At 38.9% G+C, this 26412-nt stretch overlaps 1 protein-coding gene across 4 annotated transcripts in view; it reads right to left on the bottom strand.

Moving 5' to 3' along the window:
- Nt5dc1 (5'-nucleotidase domain containing 1) overlaps positions 1-26412 on the bottom strand; it is a 141505-nt gene that overhangs the window by 22449 nt on the left and 92644 nt on the right. For all 4 annotated transcript variants that reach the window (XM_020176025.2, XM_074076082.1, XM_074076088.1 and 1 more), the window contains 2 exons: positions 2280-2454; positions 416-513 (listed from right to left, as the gene is read on the bottom strand). In XM_020176025.2, coding sequence (XP_020031614.2) covers positions 416-513; positions 2280-2454 — 273 coding nt within the window. The remainder of the gene's footprint in view (positions 1-415; positions 514-2279; positions 2455-26412) is intronic.

The following is a 26412-nucleotide window of genomic DNA, read 5'->3' on the forward strand; positions in this document are numbered from 1 at the left end:
ATTCTTAGTGATTTTGTAGGGATTTTTGTTCCAGAAATTACCCATTCTGACATATTACAATGAACTCATTCCCTTAAATATTTACTGAGGCATTTACCTCGGCCCTGAAGATTAAGGTAAAGTTGATACCCTTCATTTTTAACAGCAGGAGAGATTGACTTTTTTTTAATTGTTGTTCTGGGGGTATATTGTGACATTCACAAAAGTTCATAGTTGAATTCACCCCCTCCATTGTTCTCCTTTATCAGGAGAGAATGACATGAAAAGAAATAATTATGACATAAAGTGGTAGGTCCACTATCTTCTTTTTCTTCTATGAGGGGAAAGAGACATGGTGTTTCATTGAACAGTGTTTTGCACTTGGTTGTTAGTCAGTAGATACAGAAAAAGAAGAAAGAAACAAAACATGACTTACCAAGTGTGCAGAAAGGCCTCTGGCTTGGAAAATGTGAGAAGAAGCCAGGTTTCAATGCATTTGTAATCACAATGTCAAAAAGGTCGGCAAAATCATCCCTGCAAAGCAACAAAATTCTTCATAAATTTATTTTAAGGAATTAGGGAAGGTCCATAGAAAACAGAATGCAATCTTTATTTTACCACAGAATTATTACCTCTTGGTCACCTTATACATGCTTTTATGTTTTTCTTATTCATTTTAAGGAGTGTTACACTGGAAATAAGAGGTGTTGATCACTAGTTTTTCTGATAATTGATTAAAATGCAAAAACAATTAAAAAAAGAAATAAGACAGAGAAAAAAAAACAAATAAAAAGCAAGCAAGCAAACAGTAGTCAGTAAAATAGGCTTCCTCCTGATGGTAGCATAGTGGTGAATTCAATTGCTTCCAACAGCTAGAAATATTCAGGAGTTATGTTTTCAAATCTGGGGACTAAAATTTGTCTGGATTCATTAGGCTGAAGTTATTAATATTTTTGTACTACATGGGTCCTACAGAAATTAGCATTGTAATAAGTCTGGTGGCATTTCTCACAGAGTAGTCAAAACATGAAGATACCTTTAAAATCAGTGTAGCCTTATAATGTAGTACTTTTTACATGACAATTCATGATTACTAATATGAACTTAGTCTTATATTAAGGATTATTTGGGATAGCAAAGAAAAGGTTCTCCCTAATGGACTCATTATCACACTTTTGCTCAAGATATTTCTATATTTACTCAAGATTCCAGAATATTTTTACAAATTAAAACTGCAATAAATAGAAATTGAGTTGGGAAGAAAGACTTTGGTTATCAATGCTAATGAAATAATTAAAACTCCTGAGGTTTGTTTTCAAGGAATTCAGGACTTTGGCTTTAATCCACTTCAAGGATCTCAAGCCCATGTATTTTTCAGAAAGCAAAACATCCACTCACAGAGTATACTACAGAATAAGCTAAATCAATATGTATGCTAAGGAATGGAAATCCTGAGGCTAAAAATGTTGGAGGAGGGGAGCATGAAGGTTAAAATTTGCTCCACATTTATTGCAATTCTGTGTTTGCTGAAATTTGAGGATGTGTTAGGGGAAACCTAACAACCCACTGGAGAACATACAGGCATTTATATATTGTTTATGTTTAAGTGTTATTATAAATAAGTAAATATTTATGTATAAGAGTTAATGGTTATTGAAATTTACCAACTATTCTGCCTAATAAGTAACTGTATTATGCTGTTGAAACACACCCTTATCTATGCCTTATCATTGCCTCATTTTTAAGATGATGAAATTAAGGGTTAAAGAAGTTATAAACTGTGTCCCAGGTCACATAGTAAGTTGTAGAGCACAACTTGAAATCAGGTCTCTCTTATTTTAAAATATATTTCATTTACACTATCTTGATTCTAATGATGTCAACTGTATCCTTAGCTGTGCCAAGTGGCAAAGTAGATGGGTACTCACTGAGATAGATAAAAGGAGCTGTAATCTGGGAATCTGTGAAGGAGTGTATTCTACAACTCAGTGTCCTTCAGTAATCATCCAGTGTTGAGAAATAAAATTCATGTGAGGCCTTCCAGAAAACCTAAAGCCAGACCATCTCTGAGCCAGAGCACACTGGCCCCCAGTAACACTGCTCTACTAAAATGCACTTGGGTTGGGTTGCTATCAACAGATATTGAGATAGGTTATGAGAACACAAAACCTCAAACCCTTGTCTTCTAGCACTGTTCAATAAAATGATAATGGCGATTGCCAAGGACTTTTAAAAAGGCACTGATCTAATTTGTTATCAGTATTTTACAATACATCAAAATGGAATGGCTCAATACGTACCCAAGTATATATTTGCAGAGAAGTTTACAGTAATCACTATGAGAACTGGTAATTAACAAAAGAATTTTCCCAGCATTCTTTAGCTGTCGAAGCCACTTTCTTACAGATTCAGGACAACTGTGCAAATATTTGCCTGGATCTCTTTTTATTTCTGGAAAATACAGTCCACAGTTTTCTGAAAAATAAAAACATGAAGGATATTTCTAAAATTTTTTTGACTCAGTATATTCTCAAACAACTTCATCTCTTTCAAAGCTACATTACAATTAGAAGAATAAAGACTAAGTTCAAACAATCTAGCAATGATGACAATGCTAACTTCTTTTTAGAAGTAATTTTTGTCCTTATTTAAAAATCATGATGGTTGATAATATCAATTGATAATATTGGTTGCCTGTTTGACATGAACTAATAAACAATTAAAACAGAGAATATAATAAGCACATTGCCAGATATAGAGGTTCATGTCTATAATCCCAGTATTCAAGAGGTAGAGATTGGGAGGGTTGTAGTTTGAGGCTAGCCTGGGCAAAAAGTTAGCAAGACCCCATCTCAACCAATAAACCAGGCAGTGGTGGGCACCTGTGATTCAAGCTACAAGGGAGACCACAGTTCTGAGGATTGTGGTCTGAAGGAGGCCCCTGGAAAAGAAAACACAAGACCCTATCTGAAAAATATCTAAAGAAAATAAGGACTGGGGGTGTACCTTTCAAGTGGTAGAGTTCCTGCCTAGTAAGCACAATACCCTAAGTTAAAATCCCAGTACTGCCAATATATATCATCAACATTTCAAATCAGAGAATTACTGTATTTGAGATAATAGTTGCTTGATAAATATTCTTTCAATCATTCAACAAATACTTGTTGGATAGAGATAAGAACCAAATATTAAGACAATACACCAGGAACATATCTCTGGCATGGAGCAGCTATATAGAGAGTTGGGTTCCTCAGAGGCACAGCAGTGTCATTTGAGATGGAACACATAGCATGACAACCAGTCTATGGCTTGTGAGAGGTGCAGAGATGTCCAATGGAAAAACTGGGGCAAAACAAGCCAAAGAAGGGTAGAAGGCACCATAGCAGTGAATGTTGAAAGTCTAGAGTCACTGAATTGGGACTCCTGGCTCTGTCCCTCTGGGTGCCCCACAAGTCTATGGGTAGGCTATGCTGAGGCAGACAGACAATGGCAATATTGCCAGACTCATCCATGCTGCTTGACCCAGTATTTGAAAGTTGTGCATTAGTAACAGATAACTGCACATGTGGCTGAAATGCTACTAGATTCACTGAGCATTTTAATAATGTTTTTTGAACATAACAACTGATTAGCAGAGAAAGAGAATCCAAGCACTTTCTTTAACTGATAGGAAAATGACACATGCATAGATACAACAGGTTAGAGAGTTTGTACGAGTGACACATCCTGCAGTAGCTGAGTGAGTACAAGCTACAATTGCAACTCTGTCCAGTGCATTTCTGCACATAAAATAACAGAAATGAAGATTATAATTCAAGAGTGTCAGGACAGCAGGACAGAGGAGGATCCAACTGAAACAAACAGAAACAAACAAACAAACCTAGAAATGGTAGCACATACTGTTCCTATCTGCCCTCTTCATTTGTTTGGGGTTTCATCTGTCTCTCAGGGAGGATATGGGTCTCTCAGTCCACTCCTATAATAGTAATTCCTTCCACCTGAAAAGTGCTTTGTTTAAGCAGCATTAAGAATGCACGTCTGGCCAATGAGAACTGAGAAAAACCCTCCCAGGGAGTCAAAATAGGGGGAACTTCCCTCTCTCTACCTAGAACTCCTACAGCATTTATCTTTAACACAGAGCACAAGTCTGACATACCAGGGATAGAGGAGTAGAATTATGAAAGGCATTGGGTCCCTGATCTCTGATTAAAGCCACAGAACTAATACCATTAGAAGTACTTTGGATAACTTCTGGTCATCTGAAAGAACTCAAGCTAACAATAGCTAAAATATTAAGGACCTATTATGTGTAGTCTAGAGTATCTTGATTCAGAAAAGAATTTACTTCAAGAATATCATAAGCAGGCCAAAAAATAACAAAAGAAAGAATATGCTACAACATGAGAATAATATTCAGATATCAGGAGAAAAGAACAAAAATTAAGTTTGTGCTCTCTTTATATTTGTCCTCTTAGGGCATTTGTGTAATTCTCTATCTCTTAATATTACAGAAGCTATGCTTACAAAAATTAAGATACATGTTTTGTTTTACATGGAAGAGAAGGTTCTAGTAAAAAAAGGCAAACTCAAGAAAAATATAGTAAAATGAAATGGCTAAGAATAGAACAGTTTGATAAGTAGTTAACTATCAAAGTATGTCTTATATCTAAGATACTGTGAAATTGTTTCAAACAGAAAAACAGCTTTTGTAGCAAAAGAAATTTTATAGGTTGAATAGAAAAAGATTAATAATGTGTAGTGCTGAAAACATTTATAGACTTCTGCATTCAAAAACTGTTTTTTTTCTTAGCCATGTGTCCTTAGTGCCATCTAGTGATCAAAATATAAAATGCTATTTGCAAAGCCACTTTCAGCATTCCCAAAGGAATAATAATAATAAAAAAGCATATAACACATTTAAATACCATAATTTAAATTTCCTACCTGGGTTAATTTTATCAGTATCTCTAACAAGCCTAATTCAAAAGAGGGAAAAGATAATAATTTAGTCAGAGAAAGCTACTCTGAAGTTGTATTGGGGTTGTTCTTGTTTTTTTTTTCCCACAAGTTATTGGACAAACTAAAGAGGACAAGCCCTGTACAAACAGACCCCAAGGCTGGATTACGAGTTGCCAAAAGATCATGGGTTGTCATGGGGGAGAAAGTACTTTTGGTCTCCTTGTAACCTCAAGCCATTTAAGGAATAAGGGATATAATATATAATTACACACTAATTTTTTATTAAAATAAATCAAACTGTTAAACCAAAGGAAGAGTTATGCTAAATATAGTACACTGAACTAAGTTTTCCATTAAGTAATTCCCCTAAGAGAGTATAAACTCTCAAAGAAATGAATACATCTTTGTGGTTGGCATGGAGTAGACATTTAATGCATGAATCTTAAAATTATTGCAGGAGCAGAGACAGGAATGTTTATTTATATTCAAAGTAATAATGATTTGCAATAATCAACCAAACTGTGAGTGACAAAAATTGTGCATTCATGTACTACCAAAGTCATTGCATCTAAGTGTCCTTCCCCATCAAAAAATAATAATGTTTAATTATTATATTAACAGATTAACATTGCTTGACAAGTCAGAGGATTCATACCTAAGGTAGAAAGGAATGGTCTTGTTTGTTCTTAACTCACAAAGTAGCCTGTGTTTTCACTTACTCTCTAAAGGAATTGTATTTCACTTCCACTTTGTGTAACTCATTTTCCTAGCCTTTCCACCACCCCTCTTATGGCCTTAGATGTTGGTATTTTCTGCATCCCAATAGAATTAAAGGTAACATTTTCAAAAAGTTGAATCGAAAGAATAAAATTTTAGCTCCCTTGTGTTAAAAATTTGGTTAATATAAAGTCATGGAAATAATAGCATAGCATTGTAACAGTCTGATGGCCTACATATTTATCAGACAGGATTTAGGGACCTCTTGTGGTAAAAAAAAATAGTACAATTCGAATATTAAAAATACTTTATTAGTTTAATAGACAATTGTGCTACATCACTATTTCTACCACCACTGAATAAGGACTTTTCTAACTATCACTACTTTTTCTGTGATTTGGGGTGAATTGTTTTCAAAGCTGCTGTCAAAGGGATGGGAGATGCTAACATCTCCACAGTCAGCCTCCAGTGAAGGTCTATTGCTGATTCTTTGCAGAACATAGTTTAAGGAGACTGAAATATTTACAGTCTTTACCAGTTATATAAGAGCATGCTATTAAACAGCTAAAATATTTAGCTATGAATTATTTAAATGCACTTGCTGTAGAGGTGATCTAATTAATATTCTGAAAACAATGTTTGGCTAAGAGAGATTGAAATGGTTTTTAGAGGGTGAAAAAGAAATTTATTTTTCTTATTTTTAGGTTAAAACAGATTTCCTGTTTATGGTATATATCAATGTAATATTTTATTTATAAATAAGTCTAGATGAAAATAAAAATCTATAAGGTAAATATAATGTCTGGAAAAGACTAAAGAATTGGGAAATAAAGTACATAATATATTGAAAAGCATAACTTATAACATTTTCATTTAACAATATCTGACTTCTATCTCTGTACTTTAATTTATACTTATGCTCCACCCCAAAGATCCTGATTTAATTGGTCTGGTGGGGGCACAAAACTGGTATTTTTTAAAGCTCTCCAAGTACTTCTAAGTTTATGTGACATATGCTAAAAATTATTGCTATAGGGTTGGAGACATGGCTCAAGTGGTAGAGCAATTCCTAGCAAGTGTGAGGACCTGGGAGGATTCAATCCCCCCAGTGAGAGAGAGAGAGAGAGAGAGAGAGAGAGAGAGAGAGAGAGAGAGAGAGAGAGAGAGAGAGAAAGAGAGTGTTATTGATCTAAAATATAAGAACTTCTATTATCTGTGTATCTTGCATGCATCACTGGAAATCACAGAGGGTAAGGACTTCTTAATTTTATATTATAGTTACATAGGATATAGCCTTGTATATAATAAAGGAAATAGACAAATTTGAATTGCTACTGATTATCTTACATGTCACTATGGATTCTAAGGATCTCTTTATGTCTCCATGGTGATGTTCAGCCAGATAACTCTCCAATCATAGTGAAAACCTGTTTCCAGTGTTTCTCCTTCTCTAATGTGGGTCTGAGCTGTATGTACCTGGTATTTCAGAAGCAAGAGTGCTTACTCAAACTTAAAGAGTGAATTAGAATCACCTGGAGGGTTGTTACAACACTCCCAGAATTTCTGATTCAATAGGTCTGGGGAGTGGGCCTGAAGATGTGAATTTTTAACAATTCTCTGGTCAGCTGACAGCCCAAGGACCACACTTTGAGAATTACTACAGTAGAATACACTTATAAAACTAGATAGCTTTTGAAAGTCTCCTAGTAGAATGTGACTGAAGTACAGAACCAAATTAGTCAGAATTAACACTATCTGATGAGACATCTCAAACCTTTGTCTCATGTTAAAATGGATCTAAACGGAAAAGGTTATTTTCATTTTTCAGTGTTGAGAGAATTCTGAAGATAAAGCAGAAAATTCCCAGGCTTTATAATTAGACTGGCCTAAGTTTGAATGTCAGGTTTGCCACTTACTATACTGATGTGTGAATCTTGAGAAAGTCATTTAAAGGTTTTGATTCTTAATTTTGTTATCAATAAAATCTCAGGAAGTTATAGAGAATAAGTAATGTGGGTAAAGGTGCATATTAATAAGAATTCTTTCCCACCTCTTCCATCTACTTAGACACTTTCTGATCTGTTAGCAAGGGAGTCCATCCCTGGAGGTGAACTAGCTAGCAATCTGTGTCTATCACTGTACTTCAGGCACAGAGTTAATTTTTAATAAATCTCATTTTAACTGGAGGGGCATTTTCATGCTCTCCTGAATGTGACATATTTAACATGTGTTCAGTTTATTGCCTTTGTTATAAAAGGAAAAGATGTGAAGTGGTTTGTGTTTCCAAGATGACCACTACATATCCCACCTTACATACGTCTAGGGATGGAGTTGATTGCTCCATTCTTTTGAATCTTGGAAGGCTCTCTTAATGCTGTTACCAACAGAATGTGGTACAAGTAGCACTCAGGTAATTCCCAGTGTCACCCTTAATTAGCCTGGCAGCTTCAACTTTCTATCTCTTGGAAGCCAGATGCCATGTAAAAAGCACAATCAATCTGAGACTACCATTCTATAAAGGGCAAGACAGATAAGGAACTAACTTGTGTGTGCGCTAAGCTAATAGCTTTAGCCAAAAGACATGAATGAGCTTCCCTATATCCAGCCCAGACAAGTCTTCAGATGACTGCAGCCCCAGGTAAAACCAATCACAAGTGAGAAAGACTCAACTGAGCCCAGAATCATAAATAATAATAAATGGCTGTTTAAAGTTGTTAAGCTCTGTGGTGGTTTCTTATGGAGCAATAGATAACTAGAACAAGATGTTCTGGAATGGAGTCACAATTCCAATTATCTCTATGTAATTCAAGATAAGGAAAATATTTATGAATGCTTCTAGAAACAGCTGAAATAAAAGTAAACAGGCTCTAACTTGTTTTCCTTTGTCTTTTCCCCAAGCCCCAAACATTCAAAGGTTCCTATTGCACATAGGTTTACAAAAAATACACGTACAGTTTATGCCAGCACATATTTTTTGAATAGTTTAAAGAAGAGCAAAATTAACAAGTATTTAAGGCAAATTCTATACAATACTTATTTCTCACCTATTTCAAATATGATACTTAAGAGAAAAGAGTAATCATGAAATGTTGACATACCTAATGATTATGATAATAAGAAATTAGTTTCCTGGGATGTTTAACCACTATCCCTACCTTCCAATTATCTTAACCCAAAATGTTTTTTTGGCAGCACTGGGGTTTGAACTCAGAGGCTCATGCTTGCTAGGCAGGTACTCTTACTGCTTGGGCCACACCACCAGCCCCAAAACCTTTTGATATTTCTTCAAAACATAGATTAGTTTTCTTTTAATTAAAAATTTTTTATTAGGATATATTTGCTATACAAGGGGGATTCATTGTGACAATTTCAAACAGGCTTATATTATACAGTTAGATTATCCCCACCATCTCTCCCCCTGGACCCCCTCCCTGTCCCCACTTCAAGCAATTGCAAGAGGTTTCATTTTTCTATTTCATATGAATATATGAAGTCTATCAATCATATTTCCTCACCTTCATCTTCTTTGTTCACCCTCCCCCCTCCCACAAGTACCTGTCCACACTGTACCTATTTTACAGTCCTGTCTTTCGTTATTAATCTCTAAATCAATGTTCAAGGGGGGCTTCTCGATGTTATCCCCACTGTGAGTATACTTCACTTTGGTCAGTTCAAGCGCTTCCATTGCTCTCCCTTACTCCTTCCCTCCCACCCCCATTATTCAACAGCTTTCAATACATGTAGTCATATCCCTACCTTCACAGATGTTATTATGTATTGTGATATTGTTGATTATCATTCTCTTTTCCTTTCCCTCCTTTCCTGAGGTTCCATAGTGTAGTTCTACTATTACAAATATGTTCTATATATATGTTTGAGTATGATTTGTATATATGTTTATCTTTTGTATGTATTTTTCACATGAGAGAAAACAAGCAGCCTTTGTCTTTCCGAACCTATCTTACTTCACTTAACATGATGTCTTCCAATTGTACCCATTTACCTTCAAACCCCATGGTGTCATTCTTCCTTATGATATTCTTCAAAACACAGATTAGTTTTAGTAAAACCCCATTATGTGTGTGTGTGTGTTTGTGTGTATCACATTTTCTTGATCCATTCATCACTTGTAGGACATCTGGGTTGTTTCCATAGTTCAGCTATTATAAACAGTGCTGTGATAAACACTGGTGTACAAGTCTCTATCCTGATTTATGTTCCTTTGGATATAAGCTCAGAAGTGGCATCACTGGATCATATGGCAATTCTACTTTTAGCTTTCTAAGGAATCTCCATAGTGCTTTCCATAATGGTTTGCATTCCCACCAGCAGTATATAAGTGTTCCTATATTGCTACATCCTCCTCAGCATTTGTTGTTGTTTTTGCCTTTGAAGATGGTCATCATATTTTGGTTTTCAAAAACACAATCATTTTAAAGATCAAATTTTATCACAAGGGTGCACTGCTTCCTTAATTACTTTAAATATCCTTGGTGTCTCCAGAAATATTTCCATACTAATAAACTCAATGTTATTCAGAATTACAACTAATTTACATGAAATACATTTCAGAACATTTATAAGATTACAGTCACAAAAAATTATATATCCTTTGTTTGGTCTTAACAGAGTACTACATAAATAGAAAAACTAGGCTTTTATCCTGTATCTACATATAGCAAATAGAGACTAAGGAAGCAGGTATTTTCAGCGAGACGTTATTTTCTGTTTCATCATACTTTCCACCTAAATATGACTTTGCAAAATGCCAGCTGGTCAGTTACTCTATGTTAAAAAACAAAAAAACAGAATAGAAAAGAAAAGAAAGGAAAGGAAGAAAGAAAAGAGAAAAAAATACTTGAGCTTCAAATGAGTAAGATTTTAATTTAGAAAATTGTTCTGACAGAGGCATTAACTTTGTAATATAAAACTTAAAGTTATAGAAGTGATAAAAATAGTATTAAATAATAAAATACTTTTACCTATGACTAAAAAATGTACAGAATCTGCAACACTGCTGGAGGAACTATGATGCCCTACACTGGAATACTTAATGTAAAGTTCATACATGGGCCTCAGTGGGTAAACAAAACCTCAACATGAGTTGCAGTAGTTTGTCCATCAGTGTGTTTGTGCATGCATGGGGAGTGGAGCTAGTGCAAGCCCTCTAGCTTTCATTAGATTCCTGGGTCTAGGGATATGTAACCCTATTAGGTAAAGACAGATTTTCCCTATGATAGTCCAATAATGAAAGCATTACAATAATCCTCCCTTTGTCACTGTCAAGAAAACATTTATAGACATATCTTAGAAAAAAGAGATTCTCTGTAATACATTGTATACAATGTTATACAATAAGCATAACTCCTGGGCTGTATCTCTTATGTGTATACATCAAAAGTCCAATAAATTTATACCTATTTACGATGGCTAAAGAAAGGTTGCTCTAGTTAATTTAATTTGTAGGTTGAGAATAACCAAATACATAATTTAAAAACATGTAAGCACAGTAAGTGTTCTTCATGTTGAGACTACACTGAAAATGTTATTTGAACAGATTAAATTGCTCTTATTTTTGGTATATAAAGTTCATTGTGTTGGGTTTTCTGCTTCTGTGTAACAAACTACCTCAAATATGGTAGCTTAAAACAACCATGTATTGTCATCTCTTATAGTTCTGATGGTTGACTGAGTTCAGCTGGGTAGTTCTCATTTTGAGGGGCCCATCAGATGTCACTGGGTCTGGAATCACGTACGGGTTTATTCACTCACTGCATGGCACCAGTGCTGGGTCAGCTGGCACAGTGGGGGCTGGTGAAACATCTCTCTACTTAACTAGTGTGGGCTTCATCACAGCATGCCAGTCTCAGGTGTTTCACCAGTGAAACCGTTCCAAGAAAAGCAAAGGCTGCAAGGTAACAGGGCATGCGGGGACTCAGTGTTATGATAAATGCTTACTGTTTTTTTTTTTTTTTTGCATGTGTCTGCACTATTATCACAAAAGTTGCAAGGATTATCCCAAGAAAAGCAAAAGGTGCAAGGATTCTTATAACCTACCCTTAGAAGTCTTCTGTGTCATCTCACTTCTGTTACATCTCACTGGTTATAGAGGGCCAACTCATTTTTAAGGAGAAGAAAATTGAAGGGTAAGAATTCCAGGAGGCAAGATTCATTAGAGAGCTATCTTTGCAGACCAGCTACTGCATTCTAATACTCCTGTGTAGTTCCTGACAGTATGTTTTCTATTCATACGCAATTCTATGTGAATTTAAAGCATATTACAGACTTTTAATTTATATCAAATTTTATATTTAGATAATTTACAATAATTATCTTTATTTAGCAAGTAACTGATATATTTTCAATGCTTATTTCTAACAAACAATTCTAAGACTTTCGTAACTATTAACATACTTAATCCTCTTAACCTTGTGGAAGGATTCCACATTATTCCCTTTTTTGCAATTGAGGAAACTGATCCCTTATGGTCACATAGCTAGAATGAGGCAAAGTCAGATTATGGCTGTAGTCAGTCTGCTTCCAGAGCTTGTGCACTACTGCCTGCCCAGTGATAAGGCACTTGGGGACTCAGGGTTATAATAGATGTTTACTTTTCTTTTTTTCACATATGTGTGCACTATTATCACAGTTCTGGAGCTTTTGAGTTGACTGAAATCTGAATGAGTGAGAGTTAAAATTTGGGTAAACCAGATTAGATTTTTTTGTAGGGGAAAAAAGTATCAAAATGAATTCTAAGTGTGGCCACAGCATCTAGTACAGAAAGGAGCCTTAGAAATCACCACCTCCAACCCTGTCATGTTAAAGATGATTAAATTGAGACCACAGATTTTGCTCAAAGTCACAGTAACAAATCTGGGAATGGGATAGGGAACTAAGAATCCTCATCACTTTCATGTCCAAATCTATGTTTTATATTAAGTAATAAATATTACTTCTTTTTGTGGAATGCAATATGCTCCCTCTCCCTGCTACCTAGTGAGCCTTTGAGGTTTGTCATGTGTTTACTTTCCATGTACAGTCCTCCCCAATGCTCACCCCCAGTCACACCACCTCTGGTCATCAGTGAAGACACTCATCATACTACACTGTAATCAGCAGTTGTAATAAATATATTTGAGTGCTTTTCTTTCTTCTGAGACTGTGAGATTCTTTTAAAAAAATAAACTAAAATTTAATTTTATTGTGGTGCTGGGTAGGGGTACACTGTGGCATTTACAAAGGTTCTTACAATATATCAAATATACCATACTTGAATTCACCCCCTCCACCATTCTCCTTTATCTACCTCCCCTAAAGAAGAAAATGCCTTTATGCTCACATTTATATGCTGATGTCAGGTAAATAAGTAGAGGATTAATAACTGTAGGAGTAAGGGTGTGTTCAGGGAGAACTATCACACAAGACTTACCAGAACACTGCAAAGACTACAGATTGGCAAACCACTTCCATGAGCTAAGAAAGGATTTCGCATCTAAAAATGGTTATAAGTAGCTATATCATACTTTTGATTTTGTCTCTTTGTGTGAAAAGTCTGTAGTATTTATTACCTGATCCTGTAAGAAAAATTTCCTGATTTTTGATGTAGTATTTCATAATTATAGGACAGTAACTTAATAAAATATAGTTATAACTCACAATTAGAACATGCCAAAAGAATAATAAATGAAATTGTTAATCTGAGAGACTTTGCTGAAAGGTTATGCAATCTCCCAGCAGAGAATATTTTAAAATGGTTTGTGATAAAGCTGCTTTTGTGAAAGACTATATAAATATTATGTATCTTTTCATCACATTGGATTCCCAGGAATGATGTAACTGCACCTCAATTAGTCTCTGGTCTGGGTCCTATAATAGGATATTCTGTGATCCAGAAGAGGAGTTTCTTTACTATCTTCTCTAATTCTGCCTTTGGTACACTTTATTTTTAGCCTCTGAATAAAATGTTTTCAGGTTCACTTGGTTTGCCTATTAATAAAGCAATAGCAGGGCCACAGCAAGACACTGTAATCCCAGGACTAAAAAGCTAACAGCTAGTAATATTTTCCCTTGTTAATGTCAGAGGAAGTGAGAAGATCCAAAAATGTACACTATGATATCTTCAGAATAACCTAAAGAGCTTCTAGTCTGATATGAATAAAGACTCTATTGCCTAAATAGTCTTAAGGATTACCTATACAAGAAATGGGAATGTTTCGCCTGGCATAGTGAACTAAAGACATCTACAGATAAAACCTGGGGCAGGTTTTAGTGAATCATTCAAGGTATACTATATTTCACCTCAAAGAGTTTTTAAATGTATTTGTCAGGCACACACCATCTTGGAGGATTTTGTTTTCACCAGAAGTCAGTTCAATGACTGACTGTCCTGACTTGGAGCCTATCACCTTCTTCAGAAGAGAGAAGTTAGAAAAAATGAGAATGAAAAATGGATATCTTGGGGCACAACAGGCTGAGATATCCTTGTGCAGCTCCTTAAAAAAAAAAAAAAGTAAGGTTGACTTCTCTAATTCTGGGGCTCAGAGATCAGAAACAATAACAGGAACAAAGGAATCATAAGCTAGACATTAGAGTTCACTTCCTATAAATGTTTAAAGGAAACCTGTCTCCACTGAGGACTAAAGGGCTCTATTATTTAACAATCCACAGTCCTGGAATAGAACTTTCACTGTGTTTCTTCTAACCTGGTTTTTCATCTGTAGTATATAGCCTAACAGAATGCAAAGACAGCCTGTAGCCTATACACACTGCTGACTTCAGCTCCCAAATGAACATAACATCCCAAATGGAGCTATTAGGGGAACCAAGTCCTCATCCTACAGTAGTCATTTAAAAATACCACTCTTGGGGATATACCCAAAAGACTGTGACACAGGTTACTCCAGAGGCACCTGCACACCCATGTTTATTGCAGCACTATTCATAATAGCCAAGTTATGGAAACAGCCAAGATGCCCCACCACTGACAAATGGATTAAGAAAATGTGGTATCTATACACAATGGAATTTTATGCAGCCATGAAGAAGAACGAAATGTTACCATTTGCTGGTAAATGGATGGAATTGGAGAACATCATTCTGAGTGAGGTTAGCCTGGCCCAAAAGACCAAAAATCGTATGTTCTCCCTCATATGTGGACATTAGATCAAGGGCAAACACAACAAGGGGATTGAACTTTGAGCACATGACAAAAGCGAGAGCACACAAGGGAGGTGTGAGGATAGGTAAGACACCTAAAAAATTAGCTAGCATTTGTTGCCCTTAACGCAGAGAAACTAAAGCAGATACCTTAAAAGCAACTGAGGCCAATAGGAAAAGGGGACCAGGAACTAGAGAAAAGTTTAGATCAAAAAGAATTAACTTAGAAGGTAACACCCACGCACAGGAAATCAATGTGAGTCAATGCCCTGTATAGCTATCCTTATCTCAACCAGCAAAAACCCTTGTTCCTTCCTATTATTGCTTATACTCTCTCTACAACAAAATTAGAGATAAGGGCAAAATAGTTTCTGCTGGGTATTGAGGGGGTGGGGGGGAAGGGAGGGGGCGGAGTGGGTGGTAAGGGAGGGGGTGGGGGAAGGGAGGGGGCGGAGTGGGTGGTAAGGGAGGGGGTGGGGGAAGGGAGGGGGCGGAGTGGGTGGTAAGGGAGGGGGTGGGGGAAGGGAGGGGGTGGAGTGGGTGGTAAGGGAGGGGGTGGGGGCACGGGGGAGAAATGACCCAAGCCTTGTATGCACATATGAATAAAACATTAAAAATAAAATAAAATAAAATAAAAAGCACAGGGTATGGAAACCCCAGGGTCAGAATTTTCTCTTCTACAAACCCAGCACACTTTCTGTGTCTCATGTCTAACATAGTCTGGAGACTGTAAGGAGTGAGCCAGACTCAGGAAGAACACAGTTGCAATGGGGGCAAAAGAGTTGCAGGGCGCTGGCTTTCAGAGAATATTCTGTTCTAGAATATTCACATCCAGTCCCTCTTTTTTCCATCTCAGTTCCTGTTTTTCTTCTCTGGCCTGATTAGCCTGATTACTTTTTCTGCTATCATGCTGCTTCCTTCCAATCTAATCTATCATAAGTATTTTTTAATAAACAAACATATAGTCAATATTAACATAATAATCACATACATTTTTAAACACTTAAACATGAAAAGGCCTTTTAAAACAAAAATTACTCTTTGCCAGCTTAACATGAACAATCTAAAAAATAAAATTATAAATTCATTCTGTCTTTGCATATGTGCTTAAGTCTATGTATCTACCCATCTGTATTGGTATTTTTGAAAGGCATATTTTTCTGCTTTCTCACTTTTGGATATAAAACATGTGTTTCTATAACTGTAAACTCTATTGATGTTAATAGGAAAAGTAGGTAGAGAAAGATTCAACCCCCCCACTATTTCTTAAAATACATGCACTAAGGATACCAATATGACATATGTCTCCTACCTGCAAGAAGTTCTCAACTTCGAGGAGACAAAATCAAATAACTGCAATACAGGTAGAAGTGTGCTGAGTTAGGCAGACAAACAAGGAGCTGTGACTACTGGGGAAGCAAATGACTACTTCTCTGGCAAATAAGGTGAGGACTGAAGGAAAGGTGAGTTTTTGGTTGGGCGTTGGTTGGTGAGAGATGTATAGGAGGTTATGAAGGGGAGAACAGGCCACCCATTTACAGAGAGTAAAGAGTCAGTACAGGGGATTCTGGGACTGTGGGTCCAGCTGGAGTGAATGGGAAGTGCCGTTGCTCTTACTGCCTGGACAAGTGGACATATTTGTTCCTACTGCAACACCTTTGCTCAGATGTTTGCTGCTTGGCTTATGCCACCACCAGCTGAAAGGTACCATCCCCAAAGTGATATCTTCTTTGCTTTTCTAGATTCCACTCTGCTTTAAAGGGTCAGCTTACTTACTTTCCACTTTTACTAGATTTCTCTTTTCACTAAATATGCTCAATGTTTAAATTCTATTTCACACTCTCCAGCTCTTTTTTCATCTGTTTTTCTATGTAGTTCATTATCTGCACAATAGATTTTTATCTCCCACTTGAGCTCCATAAAAGCAATTTTTGCTGGGCCATTACAGTGATTAGATTCTGGATCTGTAGGACATATGCCATAAAGGTAACATAATTAAAACTTGTTCTCTCAAGGAGGTTAAACTCATGTTCTTGAAATTTTAGTGATCCTATTACATGGTTTAATAAAATAAACATTTTTTCTTCTGTATTCAAAGGTATATTTCATTTCATTTCAATTGAAATGAGGCCTACTTATCTTAAATTTTAATCCAATGGAACCCCAATGTTAAGGTTTAGAAATAGTATTGCAAGTCTGAATATTGATGGGTATTTAGTGTATATCTTCAATTTTTAAGAATAAAGCACAAAATATCTGCAGATATAGGCAGATGACAGTTTGTATTTATTAAGGCAGATACCATACCAGTTCCCACAGGACCCGAATGAAACAACACTGTAATAGTTAAAACTAGTTACATATAAAAATTATATTCTGAGTTTCTTTTGACCTAGGAAAAAGTTTAACAAAGCACTTGATACAAATGATCAGACCATTTCTTTTTTGAAATGAAAGGAGGCCTGGCACGTGGTAGCTCATGCCTGTAATCCCAGCTACTTGGAGGTGAAGATCAGGAAGATTGCTGTTTGAGGTCAGCAAAACATTAGCAAGAGCTCTTCTCAACAAATAAGCCAGATGTGGTGGTTCAAGTCCGTAATCCAGCTATGGAGGGCAGGTAAGGAGGAGTTTTGTGCTCTGTGGATGATCCTGGGCAAAAAAGTGAGACCCTATTTGAAAATCAACCCAAAGCAAAAAGGGCAAGACGTGTGGCTCAAGTGAGAGTGTCTGCCTAGCAAGCATGGCAAAACTCAGTACCACAAAAAAGGGAAAGGAATTGTCAACATAAATATGGGGAATTCTAAATAGAGTTATTCAACAATCAAGACGAAAAACATTTAAAATTCAATTAATGATAAGCAAATATTTCACTTGTAACTGTTTGGCAAATGTTAGCAAGAAACACTAAATGAACTATGTGCACTCAATGAAGAAAAATGTGAAAGAAAAGGAAGTTGTATTACACCTCACAGATGACCAGTAACAATTCATCTGAAAACTATGACAAAGAAAATGTTTTTCCTTCCAGATAAGAAATCCATTTAAAACTTCAAAGAGTCTAATCTAAATGTGTCATGCCAGCAAGTTAAATCATTACAGAACAGGACAGGAGAATGGAAGGAAGAAATCGATGATTTGCAGATGCTCTCACTGAGAAATGGCTGTTGCTGTTGATGTAGGGACAGGGGGTATTCCATTTCCAATGAAAATGCTTCAGAGGACCCGGCAGTGCTGTACTCCTGTGGACTCAAGATGTAAGCATAATACAGGATGTGTTCCACAGTGCTCTCAGGTGCAGGCCTCAACTCACACGGTACTCACTGAAGTGTCAGCTGTGCAATGTACTTGGATGAGTGGATTTAGTCACTTCAGAGATTGTTGGTATATCTTCAAGTCAATGATAATAGGGGGACCCACCCCATTACGTGATTGTGGGGGTTAAATGAAAACCTGCGCATGAAACACCTAGCGCTGTGCTTAGAATATGACATAGACACCCTGTGTCAGAGCTATCTTCACATTACCAGGTTCCCCTCACTTAAGTGCAAGCAGTTAATTAACCACAAAATTCTAGTGTCCACATTGTATAGAATTATCTTGTATGGCTCAGAAAAGGAAACACGACTTACCTTCAACATATATTTTGAAAAAATATTTGTTTATGAACAACCCCCCCCCCCCACAAAGTCCTACTGAGAGGCAAAGAGTGGTTCTTCTTTTGGCCACTTTCACTGGACAACACTGCTCTACTATATCACCACTTCTCACACAGCACCAAGGACAGACACTTTGGGTATCTGTGGGAACTTGGGGATCATAAACTCAACTGCCTCATGGTACAGTTCATACGATATGAAAACGAGGCTGAATTGTTTATTGTTGCATAGTGAGGAAAAACACATGATAGAACGAAAGTCCTAGACTCCTGATTCTTTCGTTCTATATTCTTTACTATGTCTATTTATCTTACTGATTTAACCCTTTGTTGCAGAATATGGCGAGGGAAACAAAGTCACCAAGACCATTTTTAGAGGAAGCAGGGAGTTTATTACGCTAGCAGACTTAGAGGAGATAATTTCTCAAAATCCTGAGCCCCGATCTGTGTCAGGAGCTGGGTAAAATACTTACAGAGTTTGTCCCCCAACCCCCTACAGAATGCGGTCATAGTTACAGGAAACATTGCAGAGCTAGCTGGAGGCTTGCAACTTTGCAGAGCTAGCAGAAAGTTGCTTGAAGACTCGGTGAACAACAGACACAGTAAATCCCAGGAAATTAGCCAAGTTAGCCACAGCATTCCCCCTTTGATGCTTTGACATTTCATTTTCAAAATGCATCATCTTTTTCTTTTTTAGGGATGGGATTTACTCTTTGGTAAACTTGTAACAGATATAATTGTGTGGCTGTTTTTCATTTCACTATGGCTTTTATCAAGGTTGATACGGACCACATGACCAGTGGCAGCAAGCATGGGAGCATAAGACAGCCCAACACCATAATTAATATAGCCCCTTACATTGTTTTAAATCCTCCTCTTGTAGAGAACCATCCTCCAAGTAAATCATCAGGATTCCATCCTTTTTCAGTTTGAACTGAGACATGGGCAATCTTTTTCATTTTATCTGTGATTTTTTAAAATTATCTTTCCTGTGTAATGGCATTTTTAGTTCAAGTAGTAAGTAAGCACAACTCATAGGATGAGGGGGTTCAGGTTTGCAAAAGGAACCCAGAATAGAAGCAACCAAAAACAATACCACATCCTGTTAGCGGGAGGAAAAAAAAGAAAACTGCCAGAGAAAGCCTTTTGATTTGGCTTTATCCCACTGGGGCAATTACCGTTATTCCTATTGACCAAAGCAAAGCAAGGTTACAATACCAAGCATAGAGATAGGCAAGGGATGGCAGAACTTAAGTGTCACTACAGAGCACTAACAGTGAGAAACAATAGTCCATTAATTGTCTGTTTAGTTGATTCCTCAAGCTTCCGCTGTATGCTGACTAGTCATCTTTGGGTTTGTGACTAGGGCAAGGGTGAAGATCCTCTCCTCAGGGTTAGTTTGAGAGGATTGTTAGAGTCTAGTTGACTCTTCCACTCAGGAGCTGTTTTGTTTTTATGGGGTGTGATGGATCCAGGAGGTGATTTTTGCCATCTTGATTGCCATAGGGGTAGTCAGTTTCACCAAATAATGTCCCCTCCACTGAGGCTGGAGGGGCTGGAGATTATACTTTTATCCAAAACTGGTCACCTGGCTTAAAGGAATATACTTCAGTGGTAAGCTGATAGGGAGTTTTTCTCAAAAATGGTGGTGTAGGACATTGAGCACTTCTCCCAAACTGTGCATCGTGGGGGTAAGGTTAGATTTCCCGTTTGTTTTATTTAATCTCCCTTAATGCCTTTTACTAGTGGGGGTGGTCTTCTAAGAGAATCTCATAGGGTTAGATCTCAGTTTGTTTGGTGGGGCTGCACCTGATCCTAAGTAAAGCTAATGGCAAGATCTGTTTCCAAGTTAGGTGAATCTCCTGACAGAGTTTACTTATCTGAGTTTTTAGCCCTCAACCTTGTCTGAACTCTGAGGCTGGTATGCTGCGTGAAGGTTTTAGGTTATTTTTAGTCTCTTCATATGTGTGTGTATATATATATATACACATGTATATGTATACACATATCCCCATGTACCTGAAGAGGGGTAAAAAGCATATTTAGAGTCTATGTATATATTAACAGTCTTCTCAGCAGCCAGTTGGCGGGCTCGCGTAAGTGCAATGAAGTCTGTCTTTTGTGCTGACATGCACGGAGCCAGTGCCTCAGCTTTTAAGACAACCAAATGGGGGACCCTGACAGTTATCTCCCCTTCTAGTGTTAGCTTTTCTGCCTCTGACACCAGCAAGGCTGTGGCTGCAAGAGCTTGCAGGCAGGGAAGCCATCCCTTTGCTATTGAATCCAATTGCTTAGAGAGATAAGCCACCGGCCAATGCCATGAGACCAGGTATTGGGTCAGGACTCCAACTACCATGCCACTTCTCTCATACACATAGAGGAAGAAAGGCTTCCTCACACCTGGGAGTCCCAGAGCAAGGGCAGTGACTAATGTCTCCTTGGTAGCAAGAAAAGCCTGTTGTTGTTCAGACTCCCAGATTAGGGGATGCCTGTTGCCCCTCTTTGTGCCTTCATATAAAGGTTTTGCTAGCAATGAGAAATTTAGGTATCCAAATCCAGCAGAACCCAGCTGCTCCTAAGAACTCACGGATCTGTCTTCTTGTAGTCAGAGTTGGGATTGAGCAGACAGCTTATTTTCTTTTTGCAATGAGGTTCTGCTGGAACCCCAAATATTTGACTTGGTCTTGGCAGATCTGAGCCTTCCTTTGGGATACTTTGTATCTAGCCTCCCACAAGGGATGGAGTAAGACAGTCCTGGTGGTCAGCTGCTGTGAGGAGGAGGCCATCACATATTGTGAGAGTGCAGTCAGCTTCCTCTGCTGCATATGTCCACAAATCTGATGCCAGGGCAGTTCCAAAGATGGTTGGGGAGGTTTTGAAGCCCTGTGGGAGACAGGTCCAGATTAATTGTTGTTGTCCCCTTGACTGGGGGTCCTCCCATTGGAAAGCAAAGATGGGTTGGTTCACAGGTGCCAACTGGATGCAGAAGAATGCATCTTTTAAGTCCATACATGAGAAACAGGTTGCTTCTTCTGGTATCAGGGACAGCAAAGTGTACACATTTGGAACCACCGGGTGCAGTCACTGCTGCTTGATTGACTGCCTGGAGATCTTGCACTGGGTGGTGCCTGGCTTCTGAACTGGCAGCAAGGGAGTGTTCAAGGCAGACTGACAAGGTCTCAGGATTCCACAGTTTAAGTCTCTGGAAGTGATGAGACACCCCTTCTTATGCCCTCATTAGGTTTGGGTATTGTCTTACTCTTACTGGCTGACTCCCAGCTTTAACTGTATTACCACTGGAGGAATGTTGATGGCTAACCCCAGAGGACTGTCTTCCACCCATACTCCCAGGACCTTAAAGGGCATCTCTGGCCCCTTTAAGGCAGTCTCTACTGAATGTAATCTCCACTCTTTTTCCCAGGGAGTGATGAGGGCTAAGACCCCAGGGAGCCCCGAGCCAAAGCTCAAAGCTGCTCATCCACCCTCCTGAAAACTGATTTGGGCCTACAGCTTACTTAGCAGGTCTCAGCCCATCAGGGCCACTGGACATTGTGGCATATAGAGAAACTCATGGGTCATGAGATGTCCTCCCAGAGTACATTTTTGGGGCTGGAGAAATGGGTGGCGGGTCTGGGTCCCCATAGCCCCCACAATTATTTGGTGTCTTTTTGAGATTGGTGCCACCTGTCCAGTCACCACTGAATGTTCAGCACCAGTGTCTAACATGAAATCCACAGGTTGGCCCCTACTGCCATATGGACTATAGGCTTTTGGGGGCCAAAGAGGAAAGAGCCCGATCTGCCCTTATCACTGGCCTGCTCAATGCCTACGAGCCCCACAAAGTCCTCTTTCTCTTTTGTCTCTCTGTGCCTCGTCTGGAGCTGTAGACACTCACTTCTCCAGTGTCCCTCTTGGAGACAGACGGGACACTGATTCTTCTTTAGGGGCTCTGATCCCTGGGATTGTGCTTTCAGGGAGTTTCCTGGAGGCCCCTCTTTGCCTCTTTCTTGACCTCTACCCTGACCGGAACTGTGCCCTCCCTGTCCATTCAATTCTGCTTCCAGGAAATCTATCTTTTTCTTTATTTTTTGTTCTGCCTCCTTTTGGGCCTCCTGGTTTCAGTTGACAAACACCTTCTTGCCCTTTTCAGGAGCTGAGATGCATTCATGCCTGTAAATCCTTCTAATTTTTGTAACTTTGTTTTAATATCCCCTGGGCTTGCCCCACAAATGTGACATTGATAATTTGCTAATTTTTAGGGGCCTCAGGATTGAAGGGAGAATATAGATGGTATGCTTCACACAGTCTCTTATAGAATTGTGCTGGGTTCTTGTCAGGCTTCTGTAAGATCTCTGAGACTTTGTTCATGTTCATGGTCTTTCTTTCCCCTTCTCTTAGACCACCCAGAGCCTCTCTTAGCTACTCAGAGCCTCTCTATATCTATGTAAATTGTTTCTGCCTTCTGCTTCATTTGGGTCCCATGCAGGTTCAGATTTTGGAAAAGCTATCCGGGCATAGGCTTGCACATCATTTGTCCCACTGGGGACGTGAGCCTCAGCCAATGTAGGGCTGCCTGCATGACTCGTCTCTATTCCTCTGTGCTGAGAAGCATCTGGAGCAATTGCCTACAGTCCTGCCAGGTTGGATTATGAGTTTGGATAATGGACTGAATCAAGTCACCCATGGCTTGTGGCTTTTTAATGTATGAGGTGGTATGATTTTTCTAGTTTAGGAGGTACGTGGTTGTGAAGTGCTGATAAGTGAACAAGGGCCTGCCTTCCTGCAGCTTGCCATTTGGATTATACCATATGATATCTCTGAGGGGCATCTGGAAAGTTGCCTGAGCTGTCGAGCAGGTTTTAGGGTGAGCTCCAGACTATGCAGGGACTGAATGAAACTCCTGATGAGGGAGGAGAAGAGGGGACTCCTGAGTCCTCAAGTTCTGAGTCTATTATGGGATCCAATGGAGGTGAAGGCAGCAAGGCACAGGCAGATAAACTGGGGCATATGGCGGTGGAAATAGGTCAGGTTCAGCCTGGAATACTGGGGGAGGAGCCTTTTCTCTCTTTTCCTTTCTTTTAATAGTCCCAATATTGGTTGCCCTTGCCATCATAATCTTAAAATTGACTTTAAAGAATTTCTTAAGCCAACAAGGAGGATGAGCTGCCAATGTCTGCCAGATGTCTATGCAGGGGAACTGATCAGGATGACCTGCCATTCCTGTCAGTACCTGATTGACCCTACGAATGGTATCTCAATCTAGAGAACCCTCAGAAGGCCATCCAACCTTAAAGGACACCCAATCTATTTGACAGTATTTCAAAGTTTCTGGGGTGTGAGCTCCACACTATAATCACCTGTGTACCCTCTCTTGAAGTTGTCAAGCGTACATTGTAAAGGAGTGTTTTTACTTTTGCTCCCACCCATATTGAGACAAGGTAAAAGAGGATCAGGGAGTTTGGAAATGAGGTACGGGGTCCTCAGTTTCTGACACAAAGGGAAGACAGACAACTTTTGCTTTGTCCGTCCCTAGCCACTCTCCTTGCGGAGATATTTCAGACATCTCATAGCCATAGTCAGTCCATATAAACCCCAGACTGGTGCTCCAAGTGGGGGTGGGTCACCCTAGACCAAATGAGAACATCCCTGGCTTCTGGAAACAAACTCCGCACACCATGGGGTGACTAAAGTCACACTCTTTTCATGCTTTCATTGCACATCACACATTCATCCAACCCAACAAACCTAGTCTGGAAGGTATCTCAGCTATCTCCTGATAATCACAAAAACCAAAAGCACCAGATTCAGGAGTACTTGTGGGTGCCTAGGGGGTGATCAAGCCCCTCTTCCATCCTCTCATGGATGGGCCTATTTTGATGGACCTGAGTCCTTCCTGTTTCAGATGTGCACTGCTCCAAATTTTCCTGGTTCCTGAGGTCTCTACCCAGGTTCTGTAGGTGTGTACAGACCTGAGGCCTCAGACTCCACCGGAGGTTTCTCTAGCCTAGCCATCTGGACTAAGTGTCCAGTGGTGCCTCAGCTGGGTTGAGTCCCCAGGGGATGGGACACAGCACAATAGACAGAGAGGCAAAAATGCCAACTTTGGTGTCTACTGTTCCTGGACAATGCACCAGAAATGTTGCGGGAAACAAAGTCACCAAGACCAATTTTACAGGAAGCAGGGAGTTTATTATGCTAGTGAACTCAGGGGAGATAATTTCTCAAAGCTGTAAGCCCCAATCTCTGTCAGGAGCTAGGTTAAACACTTACAGAGTTTGTCCCCCACCCCCCTACAGAATGTGGTCACAGGTACAGGAAACATTGCAGAGTTAGCTGGAGGCTTGCAACTTTGCAGAGCTAGCAGAAAGCTGCTTATAGACTCAGAGTGGGGACCAATGTGAATACCAGACACAGTAAATCCCAGGAAAACAGCAAAGATGGTCCCAACACCTTTATTAAGGTATTTTATGGTCTTTTTGTAAAGATGTGTGAATGTAACTAGCAAAATTTAAAAAACAAAGCAAAGCAACCTTCATGTACTCTAACACAAAATCAGAACAAAGATGGAAATGCACAAATAGTTGGCTGGCTTATTCCTAAAGAAATATGCAAAGTCAATCTCTAGATAGCTCCCTGTACCCTCAATTCTGCATACTCAAGGAACAATAGGTGGAAGAATATTTGGGAAGACCAGTTCTAGCAGACTAGATGTGCACATCTACTTGGGCACTGGGAGGCTCTGGAGAGAGGAGTTTCTGGCCAAGTAAGTTTGAACTGGGTAGATAACAAGGAATCTGTCTTTTCATGGTACAATGTAATTTAAAAATTATCTTGTATTTACCTAAGTAATACATGAAAACATTATCTTTGTCTAAATTCTGGAATTTAAAAAAGTCTTAAGTCTTCTCTGAATACTATCCTCAAATCTGATCCACTTCCTGTCTATCTGCTACTGTTTGAATTTGAAGTGTCCCTAGAAAGGTTTATGTGATAAGGGCTTGGCCCCCAGTCTGTGGTACTATTGGGAGGTGGTGGACATTTTAAGAGGTGCGGCCTAGGTGGAAGAAGTTAGGTCACTGGGCATGCCCTTGAAGGGGATATTGGAGTTTTGGCCCCTTCTTCTGTCTCTATGCTCCAAAGCTGTTATGAGGTGAACAAACTTCTTTCTCTATGATGTCCTGCCTTACCACAGGCACAAAAGCAATGTGGCCAAGTGAAGGTAGACTGAAACCTCTGAAACTGAGTCAAAATAAATCTTTCCTCCTTTACATTTATTTATTTCAGCTATTATGTCACACTGGCAGAAAGCTAACACAAAGGATTCGTTTCAAGAAGTGGAGGTGCTGTAACTATACCTGATGGTGGCTTTTGGACCTGGTGTGGGAGGAGTCTGGAAAAGTTTAGAGAAGCAGACTAGAGAAAATTTCACATGCTATAAGCAGAGCTTGATGAAAAATTCTGCTAAGAGATCAGAAGACCAGAGTGCTCACAGAAATGTGGACAGTAAAGGCCAGGCTCATGACATTTCAGATGGAAATAAGGACTCTACTGTGAACTGGACAAGGGGACTACAGAAGGTAACTTTTGAACTGATATGATAAATATCTGAGAAAAACTAGTGTAAAGAGAGGAAGTATTTATTTAAGCTCACGATTTCAGAGCTTGGCTCTGTGTTTCTGGGCCTATGGAGAGGCAGAACATCATGCAGGGGGAGCACATGGAAGAGAAGGCCATCTACTTTATGGAAGACAGGAAGCAGATAGTGAGTCTGTGAAGGGGGCCAGGTACGACCTTCAAAGGTACATCCCTAGTGATCTCTTTCCTTCAGCTATTTCAGTTTCTACAACCTTCCAAAATAACACCACACACTGAAGACCAGGTGTTCAATACATGAGCCTGTGGGAGACATTTCATATTCAAACCATAATAAGGACCCATGTCCTTAC

The sequence above is a fragment of the Castor canadensis genome, chromosome 1 (genome assembly GCF_047511655.1).
Source record: "Castor canadensis chromosome 1, mCasCan1.hap1v2, whole genome shotgun sequence".
In the NCBI taxonomy this organism is placed as follows: Eukaryota; Metazoa; Chordata; class Mammalia; order Rodentia; family Castoridae; genus Castor; species Castor canadensis.